The 27,609-nt window shown below is 50.7% G+C and overlaps 10 protein-coding genes across 10 annotated transcripts; 3 read left to right on the forward strand and 7 right to left on the reverse strand.

Annotated features, from left to right (window-relative positions):
* Positions 1 to 275: 275 nt before the first annotated feature.
* On the reverse strand, positions 276 to 860 carry COCVIDRAFT_16988 (hypothetical protein; the record flags this gene model as incomplete). The annotated part of the gene is made up of 2 exons (XM_014699917.1): positions 276 to 724; positions 827 to 860. 2 exons carry the CDS (start codon positions 858 to 860, stop codon positions 276 to 278), a joined length of 483 nt encoding a protein of 160 aa, XP_014555403.1.
* A 382-nt stretch (positions 861 to 1,242) lies between these two features.
* On the reverse strand, positions 1,243 to 1,900 carry COCVIDRAFT_38787 (hypothetical protein; the record flags this gene model as incomplete). The annotated part of the gene is made up of 2 exons (XM_014699943.1): positions 1,243 to 1,830; positions 1,877 to 1,900. 2 exons carry the CDS (start codon positions 1,898 to 1,900, stop codon positions 1,243 to 1,245), a joined length of 612 nt encoding a protein of 203 aa, XP_014555429.1.
* Positions 1,901 to 8,518: 6,618 nt separating this feature from the next.
* Positions 8,519 to 8,873, forward strand: COCVIDRAFT_16990 (hypothetical protein; the record flags this gene model as incomplete). Its single annotated transcript, XM_014699918.1, has 2 exons — positions 8,519 to 8,608; positions 8,646 to 8,873. The coding sequence occupies 2 exons, from the start codon at positions 8,519 to 8,521 to the stop codon at positions 8,871 to 8,873; spliced, it is 318 nt and encodes a 105-aa protein (XP_014555404.1).
* A 2,752-nt stretch (positions 8,874 to 11,625) lies between these two features.
* Positions 11,626 to 13,777, reverse strand: COCVIDRAFT_27635 (hypothetical protein; the record flags this gene model as incomplete). The annotated part of the gene is made up of 2 exons (XM_014699944.1): positions 11,626 to 13,607; positions 13,720 to 13,777. The coding sequence occupies 2 exons, from the start codon at positions 13,775 to 13,777 to the stop codon at positions 11,626 to 11,628; spliced, it is 2,040 nt and encodes a 679-aa protein (XP_014555430.1).
* A 1,438-nt stretch (positions 13,778 to 15,215) lies between these two features.
* On the forward strand, positions 15,216 to 15,887 carry COCVIDRAFT_16992 (hypothetical protein; the record flags this gene model as incomplete). The annotated part of the gene is made up of 1 exon (XM_014699919.1): positions 15,216 to 15,887. One exon carries the CDS (start codon positions 15,216 to 15,218, stop codon positions 15,885 to 15,887), a length of 672 nt encoding a protein of 223 aa, XP_014555405.1.
* Positions 15,888 to 16,672: 785 nt separating this feature from the next.
* Positions 16,673 to 17,491, reverse strand: COCVIDRAFT_102264 (hypothetical protein; the record flags this gene model as incomplete). The annotated part of the gene is made up of 3 exons (XM_014699945.1): positions 16,673 to 16,913; positions 17,206 to 17,391; positions 17,457 to 17,491. The coding sequence occupies 3 exons, from the start codon at positions 17,489 to 17,491 to the stop codon at positions 16,673 to 16,675; spliced, it is 462 nt and encodes a 153-aa protein (XP_014555431.1).
* Positions 17,492 to 19,822: 2,331 nt separating this feature from the next.
* On the reverse strand, positions 19,823 to 20,580 carry COCVIDRAFT_16993 (hypothetical protein; the record flags this gene model as incomplete). The annotated part of the gene is made up of 2 exons (XM_014699920.1): positions 19,823 to 20,518; positions 20,569 to 20,580. 2 exons carry the CDS (start codon positions 20,578 to 20,580, stop codon positions 19,823 to 19,825), a joined length of 708 nt encoding a protein of 235 aa, XP_014555406.1.
* Positions 20,581 to 20,999: 419 nt separating this feature from the next.
* COCVIDRAFT_27637 (hypothetical protein) lies at positions 21,000 to 22,835 on the forward strand (the record flags this gene model as incomplete). The annotated part of the gene is made up of 2 exons (XM_014699946.1): positions 21,000 to 21,649; positions 21,716 to 22,835. The coding sequence occupies 2 exons, from the start codon at positions 21,000 to 21,002 to the stop codon at positions 22,833 to 22,835; spliced, it is 1,770 nt and encodes a 589-aa protein (XP_014555432.1).
* Positions 22,836 to 22,901: 66 nt separating this feature from the next.
* COCVIDRAFT_27638 (hypothetical protein) lies at positions 22,902 to 23,839 on the reverse strand (the record flags this gene model as incomplete). Its single annotated transcript, XM_014699947.1, has 2 exons — positions 22,902 to 22,922; positions 22,973 to 23,839. 2 exons carry the CDS (start codon positions 23,837 to 23,839, stop codon positions 22,902 to 22,904), a joined length of 888 nt encoding a protein of 295 aa, XP_014555433.1.
* Positions 23,840 to 25,037: 1,198 nt separating this feature from the next.
* On the reverse strand, positions 25,038 to 26,788 carry COCVIDRAFT_38793 (hypothetical protein; the record flags this gene model as incomplete). Its single annotated transcript, XM_014699948.1, has 4 exons — positions 25,038 to 25,671; positions 25,722 to 26,253; positions 26,307 to 26,422; positions 26,598 to 26,788. 4 exons carry the CDS (start codon positions 26,786 to 26,788, stop codon positions 25,038 to 25,040), a joined length of 1,473 nt encoding a protein of 490 aa, XP_014555434.1.
* Between the last annotated feature and the right edge of the window lie 821 nt (positions 26,789 to 27,609).

Below are 27,609 nucleotides of genomic sequence, written 5' to 3' on the forward strand. Positions count from 1 at the left end.
CCGGCACTATGCGGGTAGTGGAAACAAATGAGAATCTGTGCATCGAGCGGTATGCATTCAGTTTCTATATTTCGCAACCTGATGCATGGAATGTACTTTATTTACACCATCCAGATTCATGCCTGGACATCAGTAACCCAGCTTTAGTTTCATGAGCCATTTTCAGACCTCATTGTACGTAACCATAACTGTCTTTTCTCCAGGTATCTCATGTTTGCACTCAATGTCATCAGTCAAGTAAACAATCATACCCTCATTCCCATAACCCTCTCTCTTCAGCTCCCCTGCTCCTCCCCCTTACCCTCCTGAGCACTCATGACCTTCAAACGAATCACCTCCTCCACCATCCTCACATTCTGCGCCTTCCCCTGCACCACCTGCTCCAAATCCTTCAAACTCTCCCCTAGATCCTTGACTTTTCGCTCATAAAAATCCTTCGCACCCAAAATATCTTTTTCTACGAAAAACCCCGTTCCCACGTCTACGAGCACGTGCTCGTGGTCTGTCAGTTTGCCCGGCACGTACAGCGATGATGTAAGGGGCACGAGCAGCGGCTTGTTTGTTGTGCTGGCCGTGAGGCCCGTGGTTATGGAGGTGAGGCAGTCTTTGAATTTTGACTGGGCGGTGCGCAGAGATTGGAAGGAGTTGGAGAGGTGGGTGAGTTCGGCGTCGAGTTGGGTTTTTAGTTCTTGGAGGCGCGGGACGGGGAGGGAGGTTATTTCGACTGCGTGGTTGGTGGTGTTAGCACTGTTCTCTTGTCGTATTCTTTTTGCGATTGCTGTTTTGCGCATTGGAGAATTGGAGGGAGGAGGACAAAGGGACTTACTTTGGCCGGGTTGGCCGCCTTGCTTCGAGGCCATGGTGCGTTGTGTAGTGGTGGGTTGCGCGGAGCTTTGCTGGGCGCTGGTTTGTGAAGGTCGGCGGAAAGTTTACATGGGCACGGTTTTGGCGGGGCGGGTTCGGTGTGGGGTAGCTTGGTAACGTGAGAGCGTGTTGAGCTGTCTCGTGCATGGGAACATCGTGTCTCTTTTGGGTTTACATTTCGTTTTCGATTTTCTTATTGCAAAATAATAATAATAGTCTTTTTAGGCCATGTAGAGGTAACAGGCGATACTTGAAACAAAATCGCCAAAATTACGAAAATCTATATATGATGTCTCGCACAAGTTTAAGTGAACAGGCCTATTGTCCTGTCGCTGCTGCAAAGTAATACGCCCATAAATATTAAATGGAAGCACACCACTAGGATTTGATTGCCCCCTTCACCACCCTCTCATACTCCTCCTCATCCACGCCTTTTGCCAAAATTACAATATTTTTCCCCGCCGTCCATTCCGCATCCACCAACACCTGAACCAGCCTATGATCCCAAGACCCCGACTTACGATACGGACTCTGCTCTTTGGCCCATTTCCACAACAAACTACAGCCCTCTGGAACAAGATTCCCGCTTTCGTCGCCCAAGATTTGGATGCTGAAGATATGAAGCGCGGCTTCCTCGTTCACCTCTTCGCACCGCAGATTGGCGACGAGCTTTGAGACCATATTTGCATCGTGCGAGGACGTCTGGAGGTGCTCAAGTTTTTTGTGGAAGAAGTTTGCGAGATCAGGTTCGCGGGCTGCAATGCGCACGATGCCATGATCTTCATGGGATTGGACGAGTTGGATCTGAGCTGGCTTCAGGGTCGTACGGAGCTGAAAGTGATGTGGTTGGAATTCAGGCGGTGCCCAGTAGCTGATTGTAGTTGCTGAGCCGGGTTCTATAGGAATGGTTATGAGGAGGGTGTACGGGCGTGTTAGCCGCGCTAGATCTTGATGTCGGCCAAGATCCTGGGAGATTTAGCATGGGTCTTTGTATATGGAGTGGTGTTTTTACTAGGGATTGTAGTGTTCTCTGCATTTCTGTGGTTCTGACTACAATGTCATGTCATGATGGGGAGTATCCAGATGCATGGATATGCAGGTGGTTAAAGATGTCAAGAGTGATGTAAGAAATTACGTCAAGTACGTGCGAGTATTTGTGTCGTCACTGTAAGCCAATACTGTTTCTTTCTTTGTACATCTATACAACTATTAGAGTAAAAGTGTATGACTTCGTATTGGTTGCCGTATCGAACGTCTATGCACGGCTGCACTAACTGGGCTTGTCTATCCGTCCACTAGCCAAAGGATTCAATCAAGATAGCGGTACAGGTCTCTGGCATCATAGTCCCAAAATTATATAACACAACAATCTCTCTGTTTGTAAAGAAGTTATGCTCATGAAAAATTTGCAGTGTCGCAAGCGGGGTACAGAAGATGCTCGGAAGTGACGGCATGTCCTGTATCTTCCCAGCTGAATCTATTAGATCACCCCTTATAATTCTACAGCGTCCAAAGCGGTGATTCAGAGTATTAGTTTCTTTCCTTGGCTCCTTGCCTCTTATTTCAGCTCTTATATTTTTTGGATCGATAGCGTATGCCTTTCGACTAATAAATGTACTCGTAGAACGATAATGGACCTAAGCGCTGGTCAGAATAGATACCGGCTTGGATTATACCTCCCCTATGTACTAACAGTATTGCACTATTCTGAAAGAGGATAAATAAACGCTACAGTTCATTTCAGTGCAACAATTCTACTTCGCGTGCTGGTTACTGCCTGTATTTAAATCAGAAGTAGTATATTTGCCGCATGGAAGTACAGTAAAAAGATAAATAGCTATCTATAGAGTCAAGCATATTGCTCAACCCCTCGATAAGTGCAACTAATCACAACCTATCCTACTGTACGAACATTAATTGGCATATAACTACTGACAACGGATCAACTATCATGGGATTGAAGCATAGTAATGCTCGTCGTACAACAAGATTAAGACCCTAGGCTGGATATGATTCGTAGTAATTTTCAACAGATATAGTCATGATATTTTTCTCATTGTGCTCAATGATACGCGTACATTTTATTTCTGGACGGAACTACATGGAAAACGCGTATTTTGCTTTCCTGGTGAAGAATTGAGTGTTATCTCAATATGGAATATTAGCAGGTAAACTACATAAAGACTAGTTTGTGATACAATTATTTGGGCTTGAAGTAGATTCTACCCGATTGTGTTGAAGCAATCCAGGCTTCCCTGTAATTCATCAACTGGATCTGCAGCCCTAGATTACTTGGTTGCTTATTACGAACTTGGTTAACGTAGATATGGTATCCATAAATGCATTCAATAGATGTCAGTGATTATGGATATACTAGGTAGATGAAGGGAGATGACTGCTGCATTTTGTGTCGAATGTGTTCGTGTGGATGTTATTGATTATAGAGTAATCTTGAGCGATGTAACAGTTTTCTGCGTAAACACATACAGGAATATAAAATAAAAGAGTTTTTTGGACTAAATTGACTACAGAGTATGTAACTATAGGAGAAATGTGAGGTGCAAAAGACTGTGGGTGATGTTCTCAAGTCACTTTTCAGAAAGGTGAATTATCAGCTTCTGAATTACAGCAAACAGGCAGCATACATCGAGAGTACTAAGCCTGTGCTGCTCTACAATTACAGCAGTATTCAGGCACTGTGTATCTTACCTACGAAAGACAATAATATGAATAGATTCCAATCAAAGGCTAATTGTTGCACACACTTGAAATCCTCACAACTGATCCACAGTTCTCTGTGGTACCCAGATCCAGCTTGCAAAAACACCATATACGCCCATCGACTGTAGCATGGCTGCATAACGTCACACCAGCCCACGCACACGTCGTACTCCGTTAAACTTTGGGCGGTTCCTGCATCATTCTTCAGCACCCAGAGACCTGACATTAGCGTGGATCTGTACCCTCGGTCCCATAGACAAGTTGCACAAGCACGCCTGATCTACATCTAGAACCCCGGCACCACAAAACAACGGTCCCGAGAAACACGCAGTATTCGGCATCAGTATCATTGGAGCATGTTCATGTGCCCTTTCCGACCAAGAACCGGCAATCTAAGTGGCGTCTGACTTGACAACTTTTGCTTCATCCCATCGAGATCCAGCTTCCTGTGGCGTCTGAGTAGATCGGGAGATCTCCATCTCCACAGTCTGGGATTGTTTCTATCTCTAGACTATACTCATCTTGATATGCACTTTGCTTTGACCGCGGAGGCGCAGTACAGACAATGCTTCAGTAGCAACCTAACCGACCTACATAGATAGTATGAACAAGATTGTTTCATGTCTCGCCCTGTTTCCCCGAGGTCTTTGGTTCACCGGTGTATCCAAGAAAGGAAGGGTAAGAAAAAACAAAAGAGCTTGGCATGGCACCGGTAGGGTCGGTACCAAGGCGATGGTGGGGGAAGAAGCTTATTCTTTTTGCTTTGAGGACCCAAGGTCCTGGGGCTGACAGGGCCGCGCTTCCTGCTAGTTGCCTGTACGAAGTGTATCCTCAGTTTGCCGGGCTGAGTTTTACAAAGAATGGGAGCTTGTTCGTCATCTTTGCGTGCATGCAAGGTACCGGGTGTAACACCAGGTACTTGGTCAAGTATTACTGTTGCCTTGCAAGTTACACACAACCAGCTGGTGCGAACCATGGACTTGGCAGGCTGAACCATTCTTTCTACTTTCTTTTGTCACCTTTGGCGCTCAGCTGGCATGATGGAGAAGTTTATCCGAGTTTCGTGACGTGGCTGAATAAGAAACGGTAGATGCGACACTTGTAGCTATTGCCAAGTTGGCCCAACTTGAATCAGGAAGTTCACACGGCAGTGGCTTAGATCCGTCATCTTGGTGGACAAAAGCAGGCTCGTGGCGGTACGGGACGGCTTTTTCAAAGGGTGTTGAGGGGTCGGTATCTGGGCCAAGACATGTCCATTATGGGGTACTTCGGTACCTGACTTTGATGCAAGCAAAGATCACCACTAGAGAAAGCCTCATCTGGATTAATTATTGCACCTGCCGTTGAGGCATTCTGTTCCTCGGAGTTGCTAAAGACAGTTTGTGTTACAGAGATGCAAAAACAAGCATAGTCTGATCCGATACGATCAGCCCCATTGAGCATCAGGTCCCCAGAATACGAGAGCAAACTATGACAAAAGAAAAGGTAAAGAATGACGAATCGCCCTAGCCGAGCTGCGTCCAAAACCACGATTGTGTGGAATACTAAGAAAAAGAAAGCCGTACCATGTTTCATGCGTGACGCAAGGGCGTCCAGCCGTGCCCCAGATTCCCAAAGCGCATTTCGCACATTTCCCATCTTGACTGGACCCGGATCTAGATTTCGATCTAGCGCATCCCCGCATGCACGGTAGGTAGACCGAGTCGCATATGTCAGCAACCCAATACACTCGACTCGTTACCCCCCGTCCCGTCTCTCACTCACCGATGACAAGCGGGGAAATCAATCAGTCTCCCCCTCAGCCATCCAGACATTCAGCTTGCACAAGCGGCCCCAACAAGGCGTTTTTCCCCTCTGCGCATTGGCAAGTCGTCGAGTGTACTAGAGTACCAGTGGCCCAGAGGCTCCAAAAAATTGGGTTATGGTCCGGACATGGTCGAAAAGGAAAAAGACAAACCACATGACAGCTCCAGCTTTCGGGACTAGTAAGGGATACCCCCAAGCCTCAACAATAGCGCGAGTTGCGCGCGCGCGCGCGTCGTGACTCACCTGCATACTGCCTCCGGGCCTGCATGACCCAGTCGGTCGAACCTAGCCTTGTCTGCGACATTGTCATCATCAGTCAGAACAAACAATGCCATGGTGTCTGTTTTGGGGCGGATGAGCGGGGGGCGGGGAGGGGCTCAAAATGCAGGCGCAGCGGGTAAAGAAAAAAACTGGAATCTCGCTGTTAGATTCCCGACGTGCGGATAGTGTTTGTGTTGCTGCTTGGGGAAGGACGGGACTTTGTTCCAGCCACACATAGTGTACCGATGGTATCGTCGTAGGATGCGATCCTGCAACGGGCGGCCATGGCATGTCCAAGGGTTCATGTCATGATTCAGACGCCGCCGTCGCCGTCCCCCGCGAGCTGGACTAGCGCCAATGGTAGCGCTTGGCGAGTAGCTTGTGCTCGCTCTTGCGAGCCGATCAGAGGATACGTAATGACATAACCGGGGGGCCTGAATGGCTGTACAGTAACTATAGTGGCGTAGGATAAGATAGACAGTTTGTAAATTGAATGCCAATCTATTGGATCGGATGTAGTATTTGTCAGATGGCGCCGTGCACATTGTTCTGTGTAGGAGTAAGCTTCAAGTTGTAAAGAGTTGTCGTAGGGCTAATCTTTAGCATCTGTTTGCCCCATGCTGATCCCTTTTACCGTCCGTATTTTCCTTGCACTTAGTTCGTGTATACTAATCATCTCTCTTATTATACCTGTACTTAGCTAGCTTTGTGATATCGATAACATCACGTGAGCCCTCTCGAACAATGAGACATGGCCCACATCCCTGGTATATTTGACGAGACTAGACATACTTCGAAGAATCTACCCCTATTCACTCAATACATCTTGAGTTCGTTTAGGTAGATGGTTACGTAAATGATCTATTTTGAATATTAGTATCGAGTCATCAACATATCAGAACTCCATGTTCTTATCTTGCAGATCAAGAATGTCACCTATGAGAAGTTGGAGTATGTAGAAAATACAGCCATTTCGTCATGGATAAGTATCAATTTCAGGAGAGTCTTTCCACTGCTAGTTGGGGTCTCAGACCATGGCTTGTGACTACAGAGACGCTCCTCTACGAATAAAAAACCTTGGCCATAGTACCGTGACAGAACTAGCTATGAAGGCCTGGAAAAGAATAAAGACAACGGCAACAAGCGAAATGAATTGGGAACATGAATTTAATCCTACAAAAATAGATACTCAGACTCCGTAATTATCTCACACCTCTCAACCCTGCTCCAAGGGCTAGATACGGGCTTTTCGTTCCTTCCGAACCATCCAATCGCATCTCCATCCTTCATGATTGAAAACATCAGCAACTCACCGCTTATCCAACAACATAAAACCCTGAACATACAGACACTAGAAGAAAGCGTTGAACTGCACTCTTGCATACTACATCCAGCAAAGGTCAGCACTAAGCGTGAATGGAACGCCAAGACCCTATCAGCGGCGCTAACCCGGTGAGCACATCGTGCAATAGATGAGATATTGAATGCCGAACACACTTTGAACATCAAAGAAGAAATGTCAACCTCCTGCATATATGCGTGTCAGATTTCATCGCGCACAATGCCAAGAAGATCTACGCGGTGTTGAGTTACGACGCAGAAATCCACAACACTCTAGGCTTCAAACACATTAGTAGATTAGGCATCCAATCACTACCGGGTCATGTACCAAGTAAGTATGCGAAACTATAATCCGCTACACACCGGACAAATGGATATACACCATGTCTACAATTGTATTTTGCCCATCCAGTCGGGATTATTCAGACCCACAAACACACAGGGAAAAGAGAACTGAGCCAACTGTAGCTACTATCTACCACTCCGTATCGCAGACCTAAAGAAAACTAGCTTTGCTAACGCTAGGGGCTCCTTTTAGTTATTATAGAGCTCTTTCGACACCTCATTATCAGCGGTAGCGTACCATACTTTTGCAGACGTGGCATATGAAATCATTCATCAACTACAACTGCCGAGTTCTCCACGTCGTTTGTGCGATCAAAGCTACTGAGAGTCGATCAATTAGCATCGGACCGCGTAAATCTGCGGCCCTTCTCTTGACGTTCCTACTGTGTATCTTACGAAACGGAGTTTGGTTTGCAAGGACTGTACAGCACGAAAAAGACCGCGTTCAAGGTGTTGTGTAGTGACTTGGTCAAATTCATTGCTTACACCGGTGCCGAAAGTCTGTACAGACCTGGTTTGGAAAAGGTAAGCAGAAATGATGGAGAACTATAAGACATTACTGTTGCGTTACAAGAAAAGTATATCGGCGTCTATTTCAACATCACAACAGTCTTCTCCTTTGTTCTTCCACATGTACTCGCATGTTACCTTATCTTCTTCTCAATCAATATGAAGAGCTTCACTCTCATCACCCTAACCGCTCTGGCGGCTTTGCTCTGCTGCTCCAGCATAGAATGGAGCGCTAGCAGAAAGACAGGCGTTCACTCCAGGGCCATCACCACCCGGATGCGGCTCATGCAACCCCCTGGGTACGACCAATAGGTGTGGTCCTGGACTCAGAGTTACAACCCTTGTGAGTACCACTTTAGGAGCAACAGCCTCGTTAAACCTCACCTCATATATAAGAGATGGGGTCTATATGTATTCTTGCATTCAAACGTTCACCTGGTTTATGTAAACCAATTGTATTACTTGCTGTATAGTTTAGGGCTTAGGACGGGAACAAAGGAAACCAACCCGATCGGATGTGAGATACGGTGCTATCCACGAGTAATTGTACATCACCTCACAGGTTCACCAGAGAGCTAGCTTACCAGCGATTGGTCTGCACCAACAATGCATCATCAACTGCACACTTATTTCCACTTCCACATCTGCCGTTTACTGAAATCTTCCAATTATGCCTTCATGTGATGTTGATGAATCCTGCACAAAGAGTGGAGGTGACCATCAGGCCATGTCCAACGCCCAGTCAATGACGCAGCGCCATGTGTATGGATGGATAATATAGTAAAACCCGCAATTAGCCACCACGCCAGGCAAAGGACCTAGGCCAAGGACCACCTGCAGAAGAAGGGTTCAGCCACATTACACATCGAACCCCAGCAGCACCTGCTTCCTCTGGCCCAACGCCGGGTGCAAACGTAGCTTGGCAAAAAGATACGCAGCGGCAAGGCCCTCGCAGGACGATGCAGGGCCCGCTTGTGGAGAAAGCAAGAGGCATAGGAGGCAGGGAAGGAGGGAAAAAAGTGTGAGTGGGGAACCAACGGAGCGACTAAACTTGATCGATGAAATGCCCTAGAGTCGATGCAACATAGCCTCCGACCATCCCGCCAAGCCTATGATAGTGAACGCGACAAGGAAGAAAAAGTAGCGAGCGAGACAGACAGAGACAATGGCGACATGTTGGCTTACACCGACCAGGCCCCACGATCATTACGTATCGTCAATCATTCGACACGGAGTTTAGCTCCGCAAACAAAAAAAATAAAAGATAGGCCAAAAGCAATCAAGACTGACATGTTTAGCGCGCAGCAAAAAGAAGCAATACCGATAGACTGGGTACAGTGCAAACAAGAAAAAACTGTGCGCCAACCGCAAACTCAAATGAAGAAAACAAAAACTTCATGTCGCAAAAAGACTGTTGGCGGGTAAAATGTGTATTGCACAAAAAACGGTCAGATTATGAACCACATACATGGGATCTTGCTCGTTCACCGGACGAAACCCCTGCTACTCATTTGCTTCGACGTTCAGCATTCCTAAAAAGACTAGAGCGCAAAAGCAAAAAAAAAACTGACTCGAAAAGATTGGTAAGTAAGGCCAATGGCCAAAAAGGCTGAACACTGGATGAGGAGGAGGCGGGGGGACAGTGAGGCAGAGAGACCCGAGGTAACGATACACAACAAGTACGTTGAGCCGCACAACGCGCGGGGGACCCGTCAGGCTGGGGAGCAAAAGCGAGCAAGAGGCAAAAAGAAGAGGAATAAGGAAGAAAGGCCGGAGTAGATCCGACAGGTCGCAAAAGCCCCTCCCCCCCCCCCAAAAAAAAAATTGAGCCCCCGGGCAGAATTTCCCAAGTGGCACAGTATCAATCCTTTCCTTTCTTTTTCTATTCAATTGTGTCTCTCTTAATTCACCTTTTCCCGGCTTGGGGCGGGGAGGGGCAAGAGGGGGTGCTCGCGTACGCTGGCAAAGCGCCAAAATGCACCAGAGAAAAAAAAACAGTTGGTCGAACAAATAAAATCTCAGCCAATTAGATTTAGCAGGTGCTTTGGGGAAATGCAAATGTCAAAAAAAGGGCTTTTATGTTATTTGACCGCAAGAAAAAAAAACCCCTCAACAAAAGATGGAAAAGAAACAGAAGAGAAGAAAAAAAAGGGTTTAAACTATGGACGAGGACGACAAACCAGGACAAAAGACGAGAGAGAGAGAGAACTGACGCCACGAAATAAGGTTTGGAAGGAAGAGAAAGAAAGGGATGGGAGGCTTGCCGGTGACGTGGATAGAGTCAGAGGGTTAGAGAGTGAGAGAGTAAGAGACAGAGAAAGAAAGGAAGGGAAACGCAAAAGCTTGCATATTCCAATGACATGCCTTCCCCCCCCCCAGAATAGCCGAGCCCTTGATTGCGCAAGTCCATGATGCATGGTCTTTGGTGGTCTGAGCGGCGTTGCCGCCGTCCGTTCCCGCATCCGTTCCACGATCTGTTGCAGAACCCATGTACCATGCTCGCTCTTTCGCCCACTTCGAATGCAGGTCTGGCAAGAGTGGTCCCCGCCGCCACCGCCTCCCCCCCCCCCAGTCAAACATGCGCGCAATTGCGGTAGTGGGACTGCGCTTGTACTCATAAGATGCTGTCACTTGTAGATCGATGAAGCAACTCCCTCCCGGGATGACCTTTTGTGAGACAGACAAAATACCTGGGGTGCAGGCACATGGTGAGACAGCTTTGCTTGGTACCTTTCATGGATGCTACTTTCGCTAGGCGCAGATAGGCACATGTCCGAACACCAAACGGTAATTGAGCGTAAAAAGATTCTTATCTCGCGCAAAACGGGGTGGAGATTACTATTAAGGGAAGGATGCAAAAGGCCTCCGGCTATGTGTTTCGAGCCCCCAAGTAGTGCCTGTCTAGACGTTCCTTGAAAATCCCTACCCTTAGCCCATGCCAAAAGCATAGAGCCTATTCCCTCCAATATACAAAGATGCCTACGACTGTGAAGCAATACCACAAGAAAAAAAATAACACAAAAAACAAGGTGCGGGGAATCTGGGGGGAATCTTGTGCAAAGCGATAACTAAACCACCACTAATGAGACGGATACAACGGGGGGCAGCTAATACTCGGAGAAAATTGCAAAAGATAAAATAGCAATAGCAAGAAGATGTGACAATCTGACCAAGAGCGGCGCCACTAGCCATGCAACATAGAGAACTCTGCCAGAGTATCCAATCGTCTGTCCTGCTCGCACTGAACCCATGCAATTACTATCAAGCCGCAAAGGAAAGAAAAAAACGGGGGAAGTCGGTTCCATGCCAAGCAGAGTAGCATGAAGGAACCTTGCGAATATGGTCGCTGAATAGAAGGTGCGTTTCAAAAGTCGCAAATATACGGGAGTTGGAGCCGCCGGGCTCCGGATAAAAAGAGTGGTTCCCCATACCGCCGGGTCTATGATGCTATCGTGTCATCTTCGTTGCTTGGCGTACTCATAACCAGCTCGTGTATCGTAAGGTCATTGTCGCCGATGAGTAGGGGAGCCAAGTGGGGCGCAGGGTTGAATGAGCGTAGTGTGCGAGATGAGACGAAAAGCAAACAGTAGGTGAATATCGTAGCGACTGGCTCTTGGCATGACATGAATCTAAATCAGTAAACGCCGCGGGCTTCCGGGAATCATATCAGTCCAGAGCGAACTAGATGAGTGTCCATGCAATCTCCAGTGACGGACATGGCGTCGCAGTGCAGACCTGCATTGCGCTTGATGAGGTTAGGCTGGACAGTAGCTTCCCCTAGTAAGATGACCATCCTCCTTGTTGAGAGGTCTGAGGTGGTGCCCAGCCAGGCATGCCAGGCTGCTGAGCAGCAGCACTCTGCTGTTGCATGAATTGGTGAGGGCTGGGGCTAGGCTGGTATGGGTTTTGACCCATTGCCTGGTACCCGCTGTCCCCGCCAGGCATGGAACCGCCCATGGCTCCCATAGTCTGATATTGCTGAACAGGAGTGCCATGCATCGAAGCGCTACTTTGGGCGTGGTGGAGCTGCGGCGAGGCGTGCATCTGAGATTGCTGGGGAAGTGGCGACTGCTGAGGAGGGCGCTGAGCGTATTGCTGCATGTTGTGCTGCTGAGAGAGGGGAGATGGCTGTGAAGGTCCCTGCCACATGTGCGATGGTGGATATCCATGCCCCGCGGCCTGTTGGACGCTAGGGAGCATGCCTCCAGGCCCCATGCTTGAAGCATTCATACCTTGAGGCATGCCGATGCTCGGTGGTCGACGGTGCATCTGGTCTGGTCGGAGCGGAGTGTGCTGTTGAGCCATGGGCGATGGGACCATATTGTTCTGGGGCATGGTTTGCGGGCGGTAAGCCTGCGCACCCATGGACTGCCCTGGTCGTTGTGGTGTCTGTGCTGTCATGCCATATTGACTTCCTGGCATGGTCACAGATGTCGAAGACATGCGCGGAGACTGAACAGCTTGTGAGACTTGTGGAGCATGCTCTCCCTCTGCTGTTCCTGGGCGGTTCGGCTGCACCGGCGGCTCATGCGGACGTGTCCAGACGTCGTTCAGATACTCTTTTCGGTTCTTGCGTTGCTGTTCAAGCTGCTTGTTAACCTCGGCTGTCTGCGCAGCTGCGTTGAGGATCTCTCCAGATGGGCTTGGCCTAGTCATGTCTTGGTAGGGGGTACCCTGCAGTTCGTGTCGTGGGCGCTGAACACCACTGTAGTCCCGAGGCTGGAGGTCAGCGGTGGCTCGGTGACTATATGCATCCGGGGCTGTGGTCGGCATGCTTCCTGGGGCGGGGTTGAGACCACCAAATGGCTGCAAAGGATTGATTGCAGAGCCTAGATAATCTTGGTTGTTGCCTGTATAAGCTCCAGGATGGGCAAAGGCCATGGCGTTGGCGTGGTTGGCTTCGGCGGCGGCTGCTTCTCTTGCCTTTGCTGCACCAGGTCTCTTTTCTCCTGCCGCATCTTCCTCAGTGAAGCCTTGTTTCCTGGCCTTGCTCTCCCAGTAGTCGTCGCGTACGCGCCGTCCGTTGACAATCAGCCTGCTGCCAAATTGCCTGAACATGGAGCGGGCGGTCACGATGGCGATCTGCCTGGAACGGTAAGAGTAAGGAAGAATTTCCTGGTGAATGAGATCGTCCTTTTCGGCCTGGGTGGCAATGATCTTGTATAGTGATCGATTCTTGTTGAAGAGTAGATACGAGTCTCGATATCCCAGAACGCGCGCGCATTCAGTGGCAAGCATGAAGAGCTTGTCAGCTCGGTTAGGCACAAAGAAGGTACGGCATCGGTATTCGCGCCCATCAAGCGGGTGGCCGGTTTGCGTCACCTTTCGCTCTCCCGCCTCGTCGATTTCGCGTGGAATGTATTCGTCGCCTTCTGCATTGAGCTGATCAGTCGTATGGTCGCGCACAGTGGGCAGCGCCTTGATGACTGTGGGCTTGGCGGGCGTCGCTTTGGCAGGTGGCGACGCCTGGGGAGGGGAAGCTTTAGGCAGCGATGTGGCCTGCAGCTGGGGGGTTTGCACGGGCGGCGCGGCGCCTGAGTGCTGCGATGGGGTCTGGGGAGGTTGGGAGCCGCGGTTGGGAGAACCGCCGTAGGGGGGTCGCGCGGCTGCGCCCTTTGAAGGGCGGCCACGACTGCGCTTGTTGTTTGGAGTGTCGTCGCCCTGCAGCTCGTAGCTGGTATCGGGGGAGCGACTGCGCTTCAGGCCGCGCGATTGTTGCTGTTGCTGTGCGACAGGCTGCGGGGGGCCGGAGAAGACATCTGGCCAAGGTCAACAATTACTCGCGGGAGGCTGCGTCGGATGTAACCAGACGCGCAGGCCGGTGCAAAGCAAGAGGGCAGCTGTGGGGGGGAAGGGGACGCGACTACTTACGCGATGGGTCAATGGTACCGGAATCCATGATGCCGTTTCCAATGCCACCATTTGACATGATTTGTATGGGCTGTTGCACATGCACCGAGTACATCCAGGCGGCGCGGGAGCGACCGAGCTCGAGGGAAGCTTCCGTCGAGCGTCGTGAAGCTCAGGGAGGGCGGGCCCAATCGGCGCAGGGAGGTTAGTAGGGCTAGGCGCACAACGGGCTTGAGCTGTGGGCGGCGGTCATGTGCTGGATGGTGATGGAGAAGGACGGGGTGTCGATGCGGTCGAACCAAGATTGAGGTTGGGGCGAGAGAGGCGAGGGCGAGTTGGAGGGCGCAGGTGGGGCCAAGGCTCGGACAAGGGCACGCGCTTCGTGTTTTGGCCAAAGCAGCGAGAGGCCGAGTTCAAGTACGGGCAAGTGTGGGCAAAGGCGATGGCGTCTACTTGTTCGATGCACGAACAGGTGGCACAGCCCAGGATTGCGGAGGAATATGTAAAAAAGGCACGGGTTGGTGACGGCGACGGTCCGCGCGTGCTGATCGATAGACACTAACAAGGCGTTAAGTTTGAGTTTCAGGTGTTGGCGCAGAACAAAAGTGCGTCGCGCGCTCGGTCGCGGTGCGCGATCAGTGCCCGTGGACAGGAGCCGACGGTGGAGCAAAAAGACGCCACGTGAGATGCAACCCAAGGCGTGTGTCTGCGAGCAGCCGCTGTAAGGGTGACTTGCAGCACTCGAGCGCGCGCGTTGCGTTGCTGGCTAGGGCGGGATGGGTCCTGGGGCGGGAGCGCGACCAGGCCGGGCAAGCAGGGCAGCTCTCGCACCCACGCACGCACACACACACGCGCGCGCACACAACACACACACACAGGAACGAGTGTACGAGCACCGGAGCGAACGGCTGGGGGGGATGGGAAGCAGACGAACCTTGGGTAGTGACAGGCTTTCTAGCCAGCAACGACGACGACGGGGGGGTGGGGAGACCGCGGCGTATGTAGGAGCAGGAACCCCGTGCGTGGTTGGTAGAGGGATGGATGGGGATGGATGGGGATGGGAATGGGAATGTAGAGAGTAGCGTAACGTAGCGTCGTCGTGGGCGCGGCTATTCTGGCCGAGGAGACAGGCGGGCAGCGGACAGAGGCTGGGTGGCAGCGCAACGCAGCGAGGCGGGCAAGAGGCGGGCGGCGAGAGCAGAGGCCAGGCCGGGTATGTGTGTGTGCGTGTGTGTGTGTGCGGACGGGGACTGGAGCGACGCCCTCTGGATTGTGGTCAATTACGAAAGATGGGCGAGGCCCAATCTGATATGCCCTTGTCTCCCAGCAGCTGACGGCCCGCACGGCGGAGACAAGACGTCGTCTAGTGAGCAAATGGCACGCAATGACGACGGCGACAAGCTTCAGGCATTAGAGGCGCTGCAGTGTGATAAAAAGTGGCTCTCCTACGGCCCTGCACGACCCGGTGGCTTTTTCGCTGCTACGGCTAGGAGCTGGCTTGCTGGGCAGACGCGCCCATGCCGCTCTGCCTGTGCTTTCTTCTTATTCTTATTCTTCTTCTTCTTCAACGGAGCGGAACAGGATTACTCGCATCATGCTGCTGCGCGATAGCGACCGCTAGCTTGGATCTCCTTCCTCCTGCCAGACGGCCCAGTCTCCACAGCGCCCTTGAGCCAAGCACCCGAAGCACGCCGGGCCTGCTGCCTCAGCTCATCATGCCGCTGATAGTGGGTGATAGTAGTAAAGTAGTATCGCGGCTGATGATGCGCCCTATCCTTATCCGTATTATCCTCATTGTCCTCGTCCTCGTCTTCTTCTTCCCGTTTCATTCCATATTACAATTCCCGTCCATTCTCAGCTTTCATGGCCGTGGCCCATTGCCCAGAGCTGCCTATCATGGCCGCTTCCGGCTGCCGACGCGACCGCCGCCGGCCAGCTCTGAGCGGCCATTGCAACCAGTTCGCTCTAAACTCCCCCCCATGTCGACCAGTGAGCACGCCTGTCCACCTGCTGATGGACCGTCTCCCAGCAAGGCGAACAAAGTGTCAGCAGGCTGCCGTCGAATCATTGATTTTGCACACCCATGGGCCTGCAGCTCGCCCAAGACAGGACTACCCTGGATACGTGCATTGGCGTCCGCAGTCATGCATCTACCTTTCTCCTTCTATCAATCAAGCCGTATCGTCTGACTTGCTACCAGGCCCAGAGGGAAACACTTGCCGCAGCAGCCGAATCCGGAAGCCCAAGTTTATTGCTGTGGAGCTGCTCAAACCCGCGCTGCCCTTGGCTTGGCCTCTGTTCAATATCATTTCCTGCTGCCTTGCCCGTCGCATTCCCGCGACCCCGACCCTGTCTGTCTCTTCCTCTTCTGACTGAGCTACGCTGATCGCCGAGCTTGGATGCGTATTGCATTTTCCTCTAGTAAGTATGTATTCCCTAGCCGGCTGCGCCGTCGTCGTCGTCTAGTACGCGTAGCGCCCTCGCCCGGCGCTTGGCCTATGAGCGCCCATGGAGCGCAGACTGCTCGACGCTATTCCATGACTCCGGGATTCTTGTTTGCCGTTCGGCCCAAGCTCCCCACTACTCAACGCTGCCTCTGATTCGAAATCGCATTCCCCCATGCCTTATGGCCAAAAAACCAAAAGCCCTCTTTATTTTGACTCGGCGATCTGTTCCACAAAGCGACCCGCTCTCCCGCTGAACAAGGGCACTTGGTCGAAGACCCCGGCAGCTTTTTTCTGCCCGTGCTGCACCCGATCCCCACCGTCCTACCTTGTCCGTATCTGACCGTACAGCCTTTCCGCAGCTCGCGTCACTGTCCTAGCGGGGGTTCAATTACGCCATGCTTGCCTTACTTACTCCACTATATCAAGCGCTCCCTCTAACTACCCTAAACCCGGTCTGTGCTCGTCGACGTCCACATGGCCTGAAACTGCGCGAAGTAACAATATCTCCATCCATATGCTAGAAGATCTCAACCGTGCTGTATCGTCCAATGCAAATGCCTGCTCCCGCTGCTGCTACTACTACTACTACTACTGCGGCGGCGGCTTCTTGTCCCGCCCACTTGGCCCTGCTCATCGCCTTCGTTGCTTGTCGTCTCTTGCCTCTTGACGCGTTCCCGGGAGGCTGTGCCACAATAGTCCCATGTCTTAGACCCTGAGGCAAAAGTTTTGTCATCTGCCTTGTTGCCCTGCAGGTGCAGGGTCTTGCCACTAATCTGGAAGTATTACCATTCTTTGTCTGATCAAGCGTCCTCGCATCCGAACTCACTCCTCATCGCTGGGGTTCTGGAGAAACAATATACCAAAGCATCCGGTTGGTGGCTAATACCTACTCTCCATTGAGTGATTTCCACAAAGTGTGCCGTCGCTTGTATCCACTCCTTTCGTAAACCCGGAACTACCACATGAGCGGAACTTGGAACCTGTTCTCTATGGCTCTCAATCTCCACACCTGCAATGCGTCCTCTGGGCGCGAGCGTCAAAGTCGCCACGGGCGCCTTACCTGAATACCACGTCGTCCTTGTTGAGCCGGTCCAAGACCTTGCTCATTACGCTACTAAACCCGTACACCGCTGTCATGACATCTGTAGCGCGCACATTACAAGGATTAGTTGAAACATTCCACTGTGAATCATAGTCATAGGCCCAATCGACTGCTTGGCGGGGCACTGCTGTTGAGCTAGGAGAGCTGTTTGATCATCATATGACAGCTCTATCCACTGTGCTGGATCGCAACAGCAACAGAAACCACACACAATGACGGGGCCATGGTCAGTCTCGACTGGCATTGCAGCCGACGGATGCAACCGTCGTACGTCGTCCCGTGCAATCGTTTTGTTTTCCATACTCGTTTCATCTTCCCGGCTTGTTGGGATGCAATTGACAGGACCACTTAAACGAGCGAGTGTGTCCGTTCCCGCAACCGTCAAATGGAGCACTCGAAGCCAAACCCTATGTTTGGCTTCTAGTTTGGCTTTCGGTATGGGAGCCGACTGCTTCGGGACCATACAGCTTTAGCGGTGAAGCTTACATGCTCTTCTTCTTCGGCTCCTAGAACACCGAGGTAAAAACAAATTGCTTCAAAAAACACCAATAGTCCATGCAATTCTGCTCTTTTGAGGCGTCGTCATTCGCGTAACCATGCCACCTCCGACTCTTCACGGGGATCTACACGCACATGCTTTTGCTGCCATGCTGTCTAGACTCCCAAATTTAGTCGTATCTGAGTTTTGAAACAAACAAGACGGCACAAGCTAATGCTCTCGGCATGTTCCCGAGCATTCGTGAGATAGAGGCCGCGCATGCACTATCCTTGGACGGAACCCTGCCTCTTCGGAGCTTCACGTAACCCTGCGGTCTTGTTCTAGTATCCTTGTCGGGGCGATTTGCAGGCTAGACGTCAACTACAATCGAATAGTGCCGCGATCCGCTCCAAAGTGGGGAGGTGCGGCGAGGCTGCATCAACGACTGAAGGAGTTGTAGCCAATCACCATACTAAATCAATGGTTTTCTCCATCAACAAGTGGTCAGGCGCTACTGGGTTGCGTGAAGGCTTGACAAGACCGGGGCGGTTATCGCATTTACCCATCCATAGCTGTCAGATGATCACCCACAACACCCGTAAATGTCTTTGTCGAAGAGCGTGATGGCTGATGAAGCTGGTCGTGTCTAACGTAGCACTCATGCGTGCTGTCTTTTGATTCCGCCTAGGGCGTCTTTCTCAATTCATGGGACCGAGCCAGGGGCCACACATGCATTGACCCTGACGGGTAGAGTACGAGGTGTGGGAATCCCTGAGTTATCGTGCCCACCCATAACACGTGGAGCCTTGTTACGACTTCTACAACGAAAAAGAAAACGTCTTCTTGGTTACCACCGTCATCAATCTCAAGATGAGAATCTGACTTTTCGGTTCCAATGTCGTGTACACTTGGACAGGGAAACAGCCAGCTTGCGTAGCCAGTAGGGGACAGGGCTAGACCAAGCATTGCGGCTGTAGATCAATGAATCTCCGAAACAGTCCCTTTTGGTGCATATGTCTTTTTCCAGACAGGTCATCATCGGTCTGTATCACGCTCAGACTATCCAGTCAAGAGAACAGACATGGTCAAATCTCTAAAAAAAAGCAAGATTGACACGTCTTTTTGTTGATCAGTAACTCCAAGGCATCCAGTTTCTGCATGCATGTCTCGGAGCGACAAGCTGCAGAACCCCTGTCGATGAATTGGTAGTGGTAGTGCTCCCGCAGAGATGCACCTTTCACAGGGAATCTCTGGATTGGACAGACGGCAGGAAACACAGGCACCTAAATTTGCATGCCACTGCGCCACATCCCCTGCAAGTGCGAACCAGATATGTGTAATGTGCTGTACAACAAACGACTTATGCGTCGTTTGATAGAGAAAGTAATGAAATGTGCCAAGAATGTTAATATCCAGATGACGGTGGACATGATCGCATCATTAGATCATGAGGCAAATCGATGCTGAGACATTGACTGAATGGTAGAATTGAGAAAAGGTTGAGGCTGGAAGCGAGGAAAGACGGTGAGAGGATGCTGCGGCAGGTGCTGCAGACTATCGATACCGATGTTGTTTAGGGAAGGCACGCGAATGCAGGCGATCAGCTGAACAACACAATACTGAGCAAGCATGCTCAGATGAGGTCTACGAGGTATGCAGAGGCCGAGACTGCAGAAATATGTCTACTACTCGTCAGTATTCACCTTGAGCAAATATATATTATCACGTGACTGTATATACGTCAGCAGTCGCGAAGTGTTTGATGCTGACGGTCCCGGGACAATTGTTGGATTCACTCTTGATCTTCGATGTTCTTGACTTCAGGACTTAGCAAGGTTCTGCCAATGGCTTGTTATGTCAGATTTGTATTCATTATCTTGCAACCAAGGGTTTACATACACCAACTTGGCTCCATCAAAATCGATGTCTTTGTTGTTAATAACGCCATTGTAACGCCATCAATTCGAAAATGCATAAACTGTTGGTATCGTACGATCAGGCTAGAGCTCGCTTGCCTGACTCAAATTATGAATCGTGTCTTGCTGGAGAAGCGATGAAACCTAAGTTTCAAAGCAAAAAAATTGCCCTTGGGTTGATTCACTTGCGGCCGGGTGCAAGACCGGGAACTGCGCTGAAACGTTCGTCACGCTCAGTCTTGAACAAGATCTGGCACCAAAATTCCTTGGCGTCTTCGTCATACCAGAACCAGAACTTGCCCTCTCTCCTGTCGATATCACGGGACTGCAACTTGACCGCAACAGTTTCATAAGGCTCTCCGGCAACAATGAGATACTGGTAGTTTGGGTCGGGCTCTTCAACCCTCTGCTCGTATGCGCTCATGATACGGACCTTGGGGGTTACGCCAGGGGTGAGATCTGGAAATTGGAACTGGAATAGCAGGCCATTTTGACGCGTGTTGGGGTCGCGTACTTTTGTGATGCGATATCCAGGCCGGCCAATCTTGATGACGTTCTTCTTGGGCACCACTCCAGCAAGCAGTCCTTGCTGGCCGACATCGTCCCTTTTCCCTTCTCTCTGCTCCTTTGCAGCACGGCGCGCCAAGTTTGTTTGATGCTTCCTTCCTTGCGTATGTGCGAGATATGAGCCATCGTTCTGATGGACTGTCAAGCAGAGACGGCACTCGAAGCTACCGACGTGGTTCTTGAAGAAGTACGGGTCCTTGTCGAGGTCAATCGTCTCGAGTGCAAGCTTGCGAAGACGTTCTCTTCGATCGGCGTTCGTCGCAGACTGTGAGGCGACACCTCCTCCACCAAACTTGGAACCTGCGCGATTCTGTGGGAGTTAGCAGCTGCTTTCAACTTTTTCGTGACGTGTGAATATACCTGGTAATCCATATTTGATCGCTCTCAGAGAGGTTTTTGGTCAACCTGAAGAGCTACGAGAGTTTTGGATATTATACTCTTACGCGACTTGTACTTGCTGAGTGCAGATGGTTGTGCAGTGAGGCGCGTTGGTCGTGGATGTGCTATGCGCATATCAGGACTTCTCGAAGCGGCGATCAGGTACCGCGCTAGTGAGGCTCCACTTGCCACATCACGTGCACGGTTGCCTTATACCTGCATGCAACACCCAAATTTGATGCCTACGATAGTCAATCGCATTGATTCTGGGGCAAAAGTTCGATTTCTCCGAAAACCACTCCGATAAGACTGAGAACTTTTCTGGCACAACATAAGGAGAAGGACCACGTGAATATTATCAAAATTACAGCACACTCTCAACGTTGCTTCACTGGTCGACATCAGGGCCAGCAATGACAACAGATATCTATCTCGGTAAACGCCTTTCGTATGCTTCCCACCTTTGTACGGTTCGTTACCACGGCTCCGTAGAGGGAACAACGGGTACATGGCTTGGAGTAGAATGGGACGACCCTACCCGTGGGAAGCATTCGGGCTCGCACCAAGGCACTCAATACTTTACGTGTTTGAATCCTTCTCCGACCTCTGGATCCTTTATCCGACCAGCCCGCAAACCAGACCCGCCGCGTACCTTCGTGAAGGCGCTCAAAGCAAAGTATGCGTCTGAAGAGGAAGAGTATGGGGAGGAAGGACCCCAGGATCCGGATGTCCAAGTCGTGTTTAATCTTCAGGCACCGCATAAACAGCAGGATCGGAAGCCAGTAACTTTCAATGGAAAGCCAGCAGAGGAAATCGGGTTCGACAAGATTCGCCGGCAGCTCGCTCAGCTGTCGGAATTGAGGATTATCATTTTGGATGGGCTATGTATGCATCGTCCAGAAGCACGGGGCACGAAGTGGATGGAAGATGGTGAGAAGAGTGACGTAAAGGATGCTTGTCCAAAAGCCATCGAACTTGATTTGAGCAGGAATCTGTTTGAGGATTGGAGAGAAGTGGCGGCAATATGCGAACAGTTACCCGAACTGAGGAGTTTGAGGGTAGAGTAGGTTTTGCCTTTTCTTTCACTGCTACACCCATACTCTGGCAGAATGCTAATAAAAGAGAATAGCGGCACACGCTTCCGAGATGTAAATCTTACGAACGCGGAGCAGGAAAGGTGCAGGAAAGCTTTTACACGTATAACGTCTTTGAAGCTAGAAGACACACTTCTTCCTTGGGCTGACATAGCACGACTTACTCATCTCTTCCCTTCCCTCATCACGTTTTCCGCCTCGAGCAACCTCTATACAGCACTCACATCACATACACCCAACCCAACAATTACCGACCTCACACTCGAAGACAATCACATCACATCCCTCTCATCCATCGGATGTCTATCGAAGCTACCGAACCTCCAGCGACTGATCTTGAAATCTAACAAAGTCTCCGAGATAGCCAGCGCCGGCGCATCGGCACCACTATTCCCGAAAACAGTGCGAGAAGTTGATCTCTCATTTAACGAGATAACGACATGGAGCTTCATCGAGCAGCTTGTTCACGTCTTTCCTGGCCTCCAGAGCCTGCGAGTCTCGCACAACCCCCTGTACCAATCGCTTCAGGCACCAGACGGCCGTTCTTTGACTGCCGACGATGGGTACATGCTGACGCTTGCGCGACTGGGTCAGCTCAAGACGCTCAACCATAGTCCGATCACCGAAAAAGAGCGGCTGAACGCAGAGTCGTACTATCTTTCCATGATAGCAAAGGAGCTCCAGTTTGCATCTAAGAACCTGCGGGAGGAAATCTTGAAAAGTCATCCGAGATACGAGTGCTTGTGCGAGGAGTATGGTGAGCCTGATATCCAGCGTTCCGCAAATGCTGTGAATCCAAACTCATTGGCTGCCCGGCTGCTTCGCATCAGATTCTATCTCGCAACCTCCCCATCTACGATTTTTGAAACAGAGATTCCAATGGGCAGCACTGCATATACTACTCTTGGTGTCGTAGGCAAGCACCTCAACATCAAGCCTATCAAATGCAGACTGGTCTGGGAAACTGGTGACTGGATGTCGGTACGCAAGTCGGCTACGGAAATTGTGGAGGATGATTGGAATTCAGATGATAGCGAAGCGGAGATGGGTATGGAGCGTGTGATGCGTGAAGTAGAGATTTTGCCTGGCACAAGGTCGATTGGAACATGGATTGATGGGACGGAGGCTACTGTCAGGGTCGAAGTGCAGTTGTAGGGCCACTGAACGCTGCTGCGGTATAACTACGCGGAATATTGGGGTTTTCTGAAAAGCGGTCTTTGTTCAGCGGAACCACCAATTGACCTAGCATTCATACTTAGTATATGGCATGTAAAATAAGCCGATGTACCTACAGAACCATTTGCGCCCTCCCCAACACCCTTCACGGCATGCCACCACCCCAAAGGAATGTATAGCGCATCGCCGGCTGTAAGGGTCGTTTCCCATCCTCTTACTCCGTTCTCATTCTCACCCCACACTGCATTCTCAAGATCCTCCATCTCCCTCCCCTGCATCATCTCTGCACCTCTCATGTTCGCATCACCAGCAGCTCCACGTATCTGCTGCCGCACCCTCTCAAACACGCCTCTTCCGACCTCAGGCGTCATCATCCTAATCTTCTTCTTACCCGCCAATTGCACAAAGAGATTTGGATTCGGATCCCGGTGCAACGGAGTACGAGTCGGCGGTCTACCCATCCAGAGACTCGACGCATAGATGTCACCACGAGCTTTCAAGCACGTTAGGAAAGTCAATGGCGTGGGCAAATCTTTGTTCAATTCCGCTGGAAGGTCTTCTAACAAGTGTTGCGCGAGGTAAAGGCGCACATCTTGCCCCTCCGTTGCGCCCATGTGGGCTAAAAGAAGGGAGAAAGGCGCTTCGACGCGATCGAACGTCTCGTTCTGCACATTGTGGGCGGATGGTCGCGTTACTTCTAGCGGCACAATTGCGTTGCCATGTTTTTCCAGATACCCCATATCAAGCTTCTGAGGGTAACCAGAATGTTCATTGGTTGCCTTGAACCATTTCTTCGCCGCTGGGAAATCGGAGAATGCGGATCTAAAGACTGCGGGTTTATTGGTGTCGAATCCGGGTATGCTAAGCTTCTTTGTGTTATCCAGATATTCTAGTGCTTCCACTGCACTGAAGCCCTTTGTTTCAGACAAGAGTGGCCGCACGAAGGGCTTCGTGAAGATCAGTGGTCGAAAGAGTCGGAACATGGAGGTTTTGGTTGAAGCAGTGACGGCATGGTGGTTCTCATCTGCGGGAGGGCTTGCCCCACAGGAGCTTGCCCCACCACACCATTTTCTCTACATATGTAATATCTCTTATATCTCTCTTCTAAGCGCCTGTAAGGAGTATCGAGGAGAGGGTGAAGTAAATATTCTCCACCTACACATGAAGAGAAGATATCTAAGCAAACGGCGCTGATACTATTGCGAAGTCACGTGGCTTATATCTCTCTCCTCTGACAAACTTGTATCGACCAACCTCCGAATATTTGGTCCCTAACTTTTTTTTTCTAGCACATACGACCATCGGCGAAGTACAGCATTGGGTCCCGTTCGCTCCCCAGACATTAAGCCTTCGACCGGCGGACTAGTAGTCAGGTGGGTGACCACTGGCGAATCCCCGCTGTTGTATGTTTTTTGGATCTTTTTTTGCACTTGGAAACCCAAGTCACATGGATTAGGTTTGGAATTTTAAGTGTTTCCAAACACCCGAAGCTCATCACAAACGCTCCATCTCAAAAACCACATCTAAACAATAACCTGGTTATTCTAAAACCAAAATTTCTCCCTCCTCCTCCTAGTAGAGAGGTTCAGGACCTGAGAGTGTATCGATCCACTATTCCAAGAAACAGGATGTGCCGCTTTTTTAACAGCCCAGCTTGGCATCCAATAATTCTAGCGCTAAAGTAAGCAAAAATGAAAGCTTCGGTAAGAATGAATTTCATTCGGCTACTGAGTGTTCTGAAAACTTGGGATGATTCAATGTAAAATCCCCTTCGTACAAATGTATACACGATACTAGTCTCTTACACGTTCTATTTCCATGTATCATACATTGCAATATATTAACCTATCGACAATCTACATTTTCATGTAGATACTGCATGTTCACAAGACAAACCAACTGTTCGCACTCCAGTCAGGTTACACGGTCAATAACCACGAGAAGCCAAAAGAGGGGTACAGGGTGATGACATGAAAGAATGTTGATGAGATATGCCGGGTACTAATATACTGAGTGTGTGGTACTGTACGATGGAAGAGACACTGGTGGATAACGCGTAGACATCTGGTAGCCAGATTACTGTATCGTATATTTCGTCTGACGTCAAAGATGTACACGGGCAAGCACTTGAACACGCTTCTTACTGCTTCGCGAAACAAACACTGATACAGCTCAAACCCGTTACCTGACGGGCAACTCCGTCTTGGACTCGAAGCTGTACCGAAGCCACTCGCCAACAGCTCTCAAACTCTCCCATCGCACACTTTCATCCGCCTCTTGCATCAGCTCCATAACTCTGCCCTTCAAGCCCAACTTCTCAAGCTGCTGTCGCTTCTCCGGCACCTCCTTAACCAAGTATGCAACATCATTGCATCCAATTGCCAATACCTGCTTGTCAGTTTCCCAGCTCTTTGACAAAATCTCTGCAAGCTTCTTGGGTAGTTCGCCCTTGTTCTCTTCCAATATGCGACGTGCATTGTCTCGCCAGAAAGTAGGGTTGCGATGGGGCGGAGACCAACGAAGGTGACCGGAGTGGAGCTCGGCTGCGTATTCGTCAAATGTGGTTTGAGTCTTGGTGTACTCATCGAGCAGCTCGTTTAGAGTCTGCAAGTCCTCGAGTGCATCCTCGTCGGTCAAATGACGTGACTTCAGGCTTGTAAGGAGAGAAGGCAGGCGAGCCAGGACGGCGGTAGGAAGCAAAGTCTGACGGTTTGTGGTTAAGAGATTGACAAGCGTAGAAAGGAGCAGGCGCGTAGTCTTCTCCTTGGGAGAGACCTTGAGGAGCTGTGTGTAGAGAATGACAATGTCGTGTTCACTGTGGCTGTTAGCGGGGGCAGAGGATGGTGGGGCGGGGATATAGCGCACTCTTGAAGACCCTCTCCAACGAGCTCGCCCTCAAAACTGAGCTGCCAGATGACGAGAAGTACGTGGTAGAGCAGTTGGAGGCCAACACCACCTGAGATGGCGCCATCAGCTGTGCTGCGGATACTGGCGCCAGCGCTGTATAGGGTCGAGTCCGTATCCTTTGCGGATCCCGCAGCGGCGCGCAAAATGTCAGATAGAGGGTTCAACGTCTCTTTCCTATGCTCCCAAAAGATGTGCCTAGAGCGCTTACTGCGCAGCACAGCAGAGTATTGGCGCACGGCAATGTCCTGCAGGCCGGCGTCGGAGGCTTTTGCCAGTGTCGAGAGGTAGGAGAAGAGTTGAGCGAGGGCCTCGTCAAGCTGGGGTGTAGTCTTGGAAGATTGTGTGACAGCGTGTGACAGCAGACCAGACAACACCGACGAAGTAAGCAGCGGCACAGGGTCTTCGTTGCTGGACGAGGCTTTAAGAAGCGGGAGGAATGGCTTGTAGGGGGCCGGATGCTGGGCCAGGGCCGATGTCAAGGCGGGAATATCTGTCGCCATGAGCTTCACGTTGCAGGCAGCAGCATAAGGGCAGCATGCGTACCATCAATCATATCACCCAGCAGGACGAGCATGTAGTGGATGATGTCCTGGCGCTTGGCGGCTGCCTCGAAGATGCTCTGGGAGCCATTGCCGCNGGAGCCGCCGGGGTAGTAGGAGCTGTTGTATGGGTTTCGTGGTGTACCCCAATGAGGGTTGTTGTTGGTTGTATCTGTGGTTGTTCAGCCAATTGCTTATATCATAACTAAAGGAATGCCTCATACCCATGCCCAGTTCGTGCATTGTGAGCGTCCCGACTAAGATGGCACCTTCTTTCTCCAACATCTTTGCGCACCAGCTGGTTTCCTTGTTGCCGCCATTGCTGTAGTCATGCGTTGTGCCGACATAGTGCTTGTAGTCCTTCACCCGCAGGTCGTCCTTGACGCCAAAAGGTACACCATCTAATATTCCCAGTGGTTTTCCTTCTTTATATCGCTGTGTAGAGGCTTTGGCGGCTTGTCTGACAAGATCCACCTTGGTTTCCATGAACGCTGTCGAATACGGCGAGCGCTGCGCGACATCTCTGCGGATGAGCGGCAGCAAGCGTTCGATGACGTCCGACGGTGTGAATGCGCCATTCGAGTATCCGTCGTGGAAATCTTTGACCGAATAAAAGCGGCTAGACGACGCGTGGTCCAATGGTGTGCGAAGGTTCGACTTGTCTGTGTAGCTCGCTGGAGCTTCGTCGTCTGGTTGAGACAGCGGAATCACGGTTGGGTCATAACGCGCATCGACGCCGTCGAGTTGTCGGCATTGCCGCAGGGTATTGAAGCCAGCATTGCTCCAGAGGATTCCGGGCACCAGAGGTACGGTCGCAACGCTGGACGGGTCAGTCGGTGCGCCGGAGGAATTGACAGGAGATAGAAGCTCACAGGTTCGCGAGGTAGTGCAGCAATGGCCCTTTGATCACTGGGTTCTTTCCTGGAGGTGGGGCTTGGTACGGCACGTCGTAAGGTTTGGGGGTCGGATAATTGACGAAGCGGGAAAACAATTGCTGGCTTTCTGACATCTTGACTGCGTCTGACAGAAATGACAGAAACGAGGGGAAATCGTGTTGTAAGAATGCACGGGAAGAGTAACCATGGATTACTTTCGAGCAGCTGTGAAGCTTAGGTCCACGGTCTGCATGTACCTCGGAATGTCACCAACGGCCATGCGTAGTTTCGCATGCCTCTTATGCATGTTTGCGAGGAATGAACTCCGCACCGTCTACAAACACTTGTATACGTGACTAATACATTGGTGTATATGCGTAACAGTGTGAGAAGTGGCAGTGCAGTGGCTAGTTGTAGGAGCTAGCTGTGAGC

This window comes from Bipolaris victoriae (assembly GCF_000527765.1).
Source record: "Bipolaris victoriae FI3 unplaced genomic scaffold scaffold_55, whole genome shotgun sequence".
NCBI classification, from domain to species: domain Eukaryota; kingdom Fungi; phylum Ascomycota; class Dothideomycetes; order Pleosporales; family Pleosporaceae; genus Bipolaris; species Bipolaris victoriae.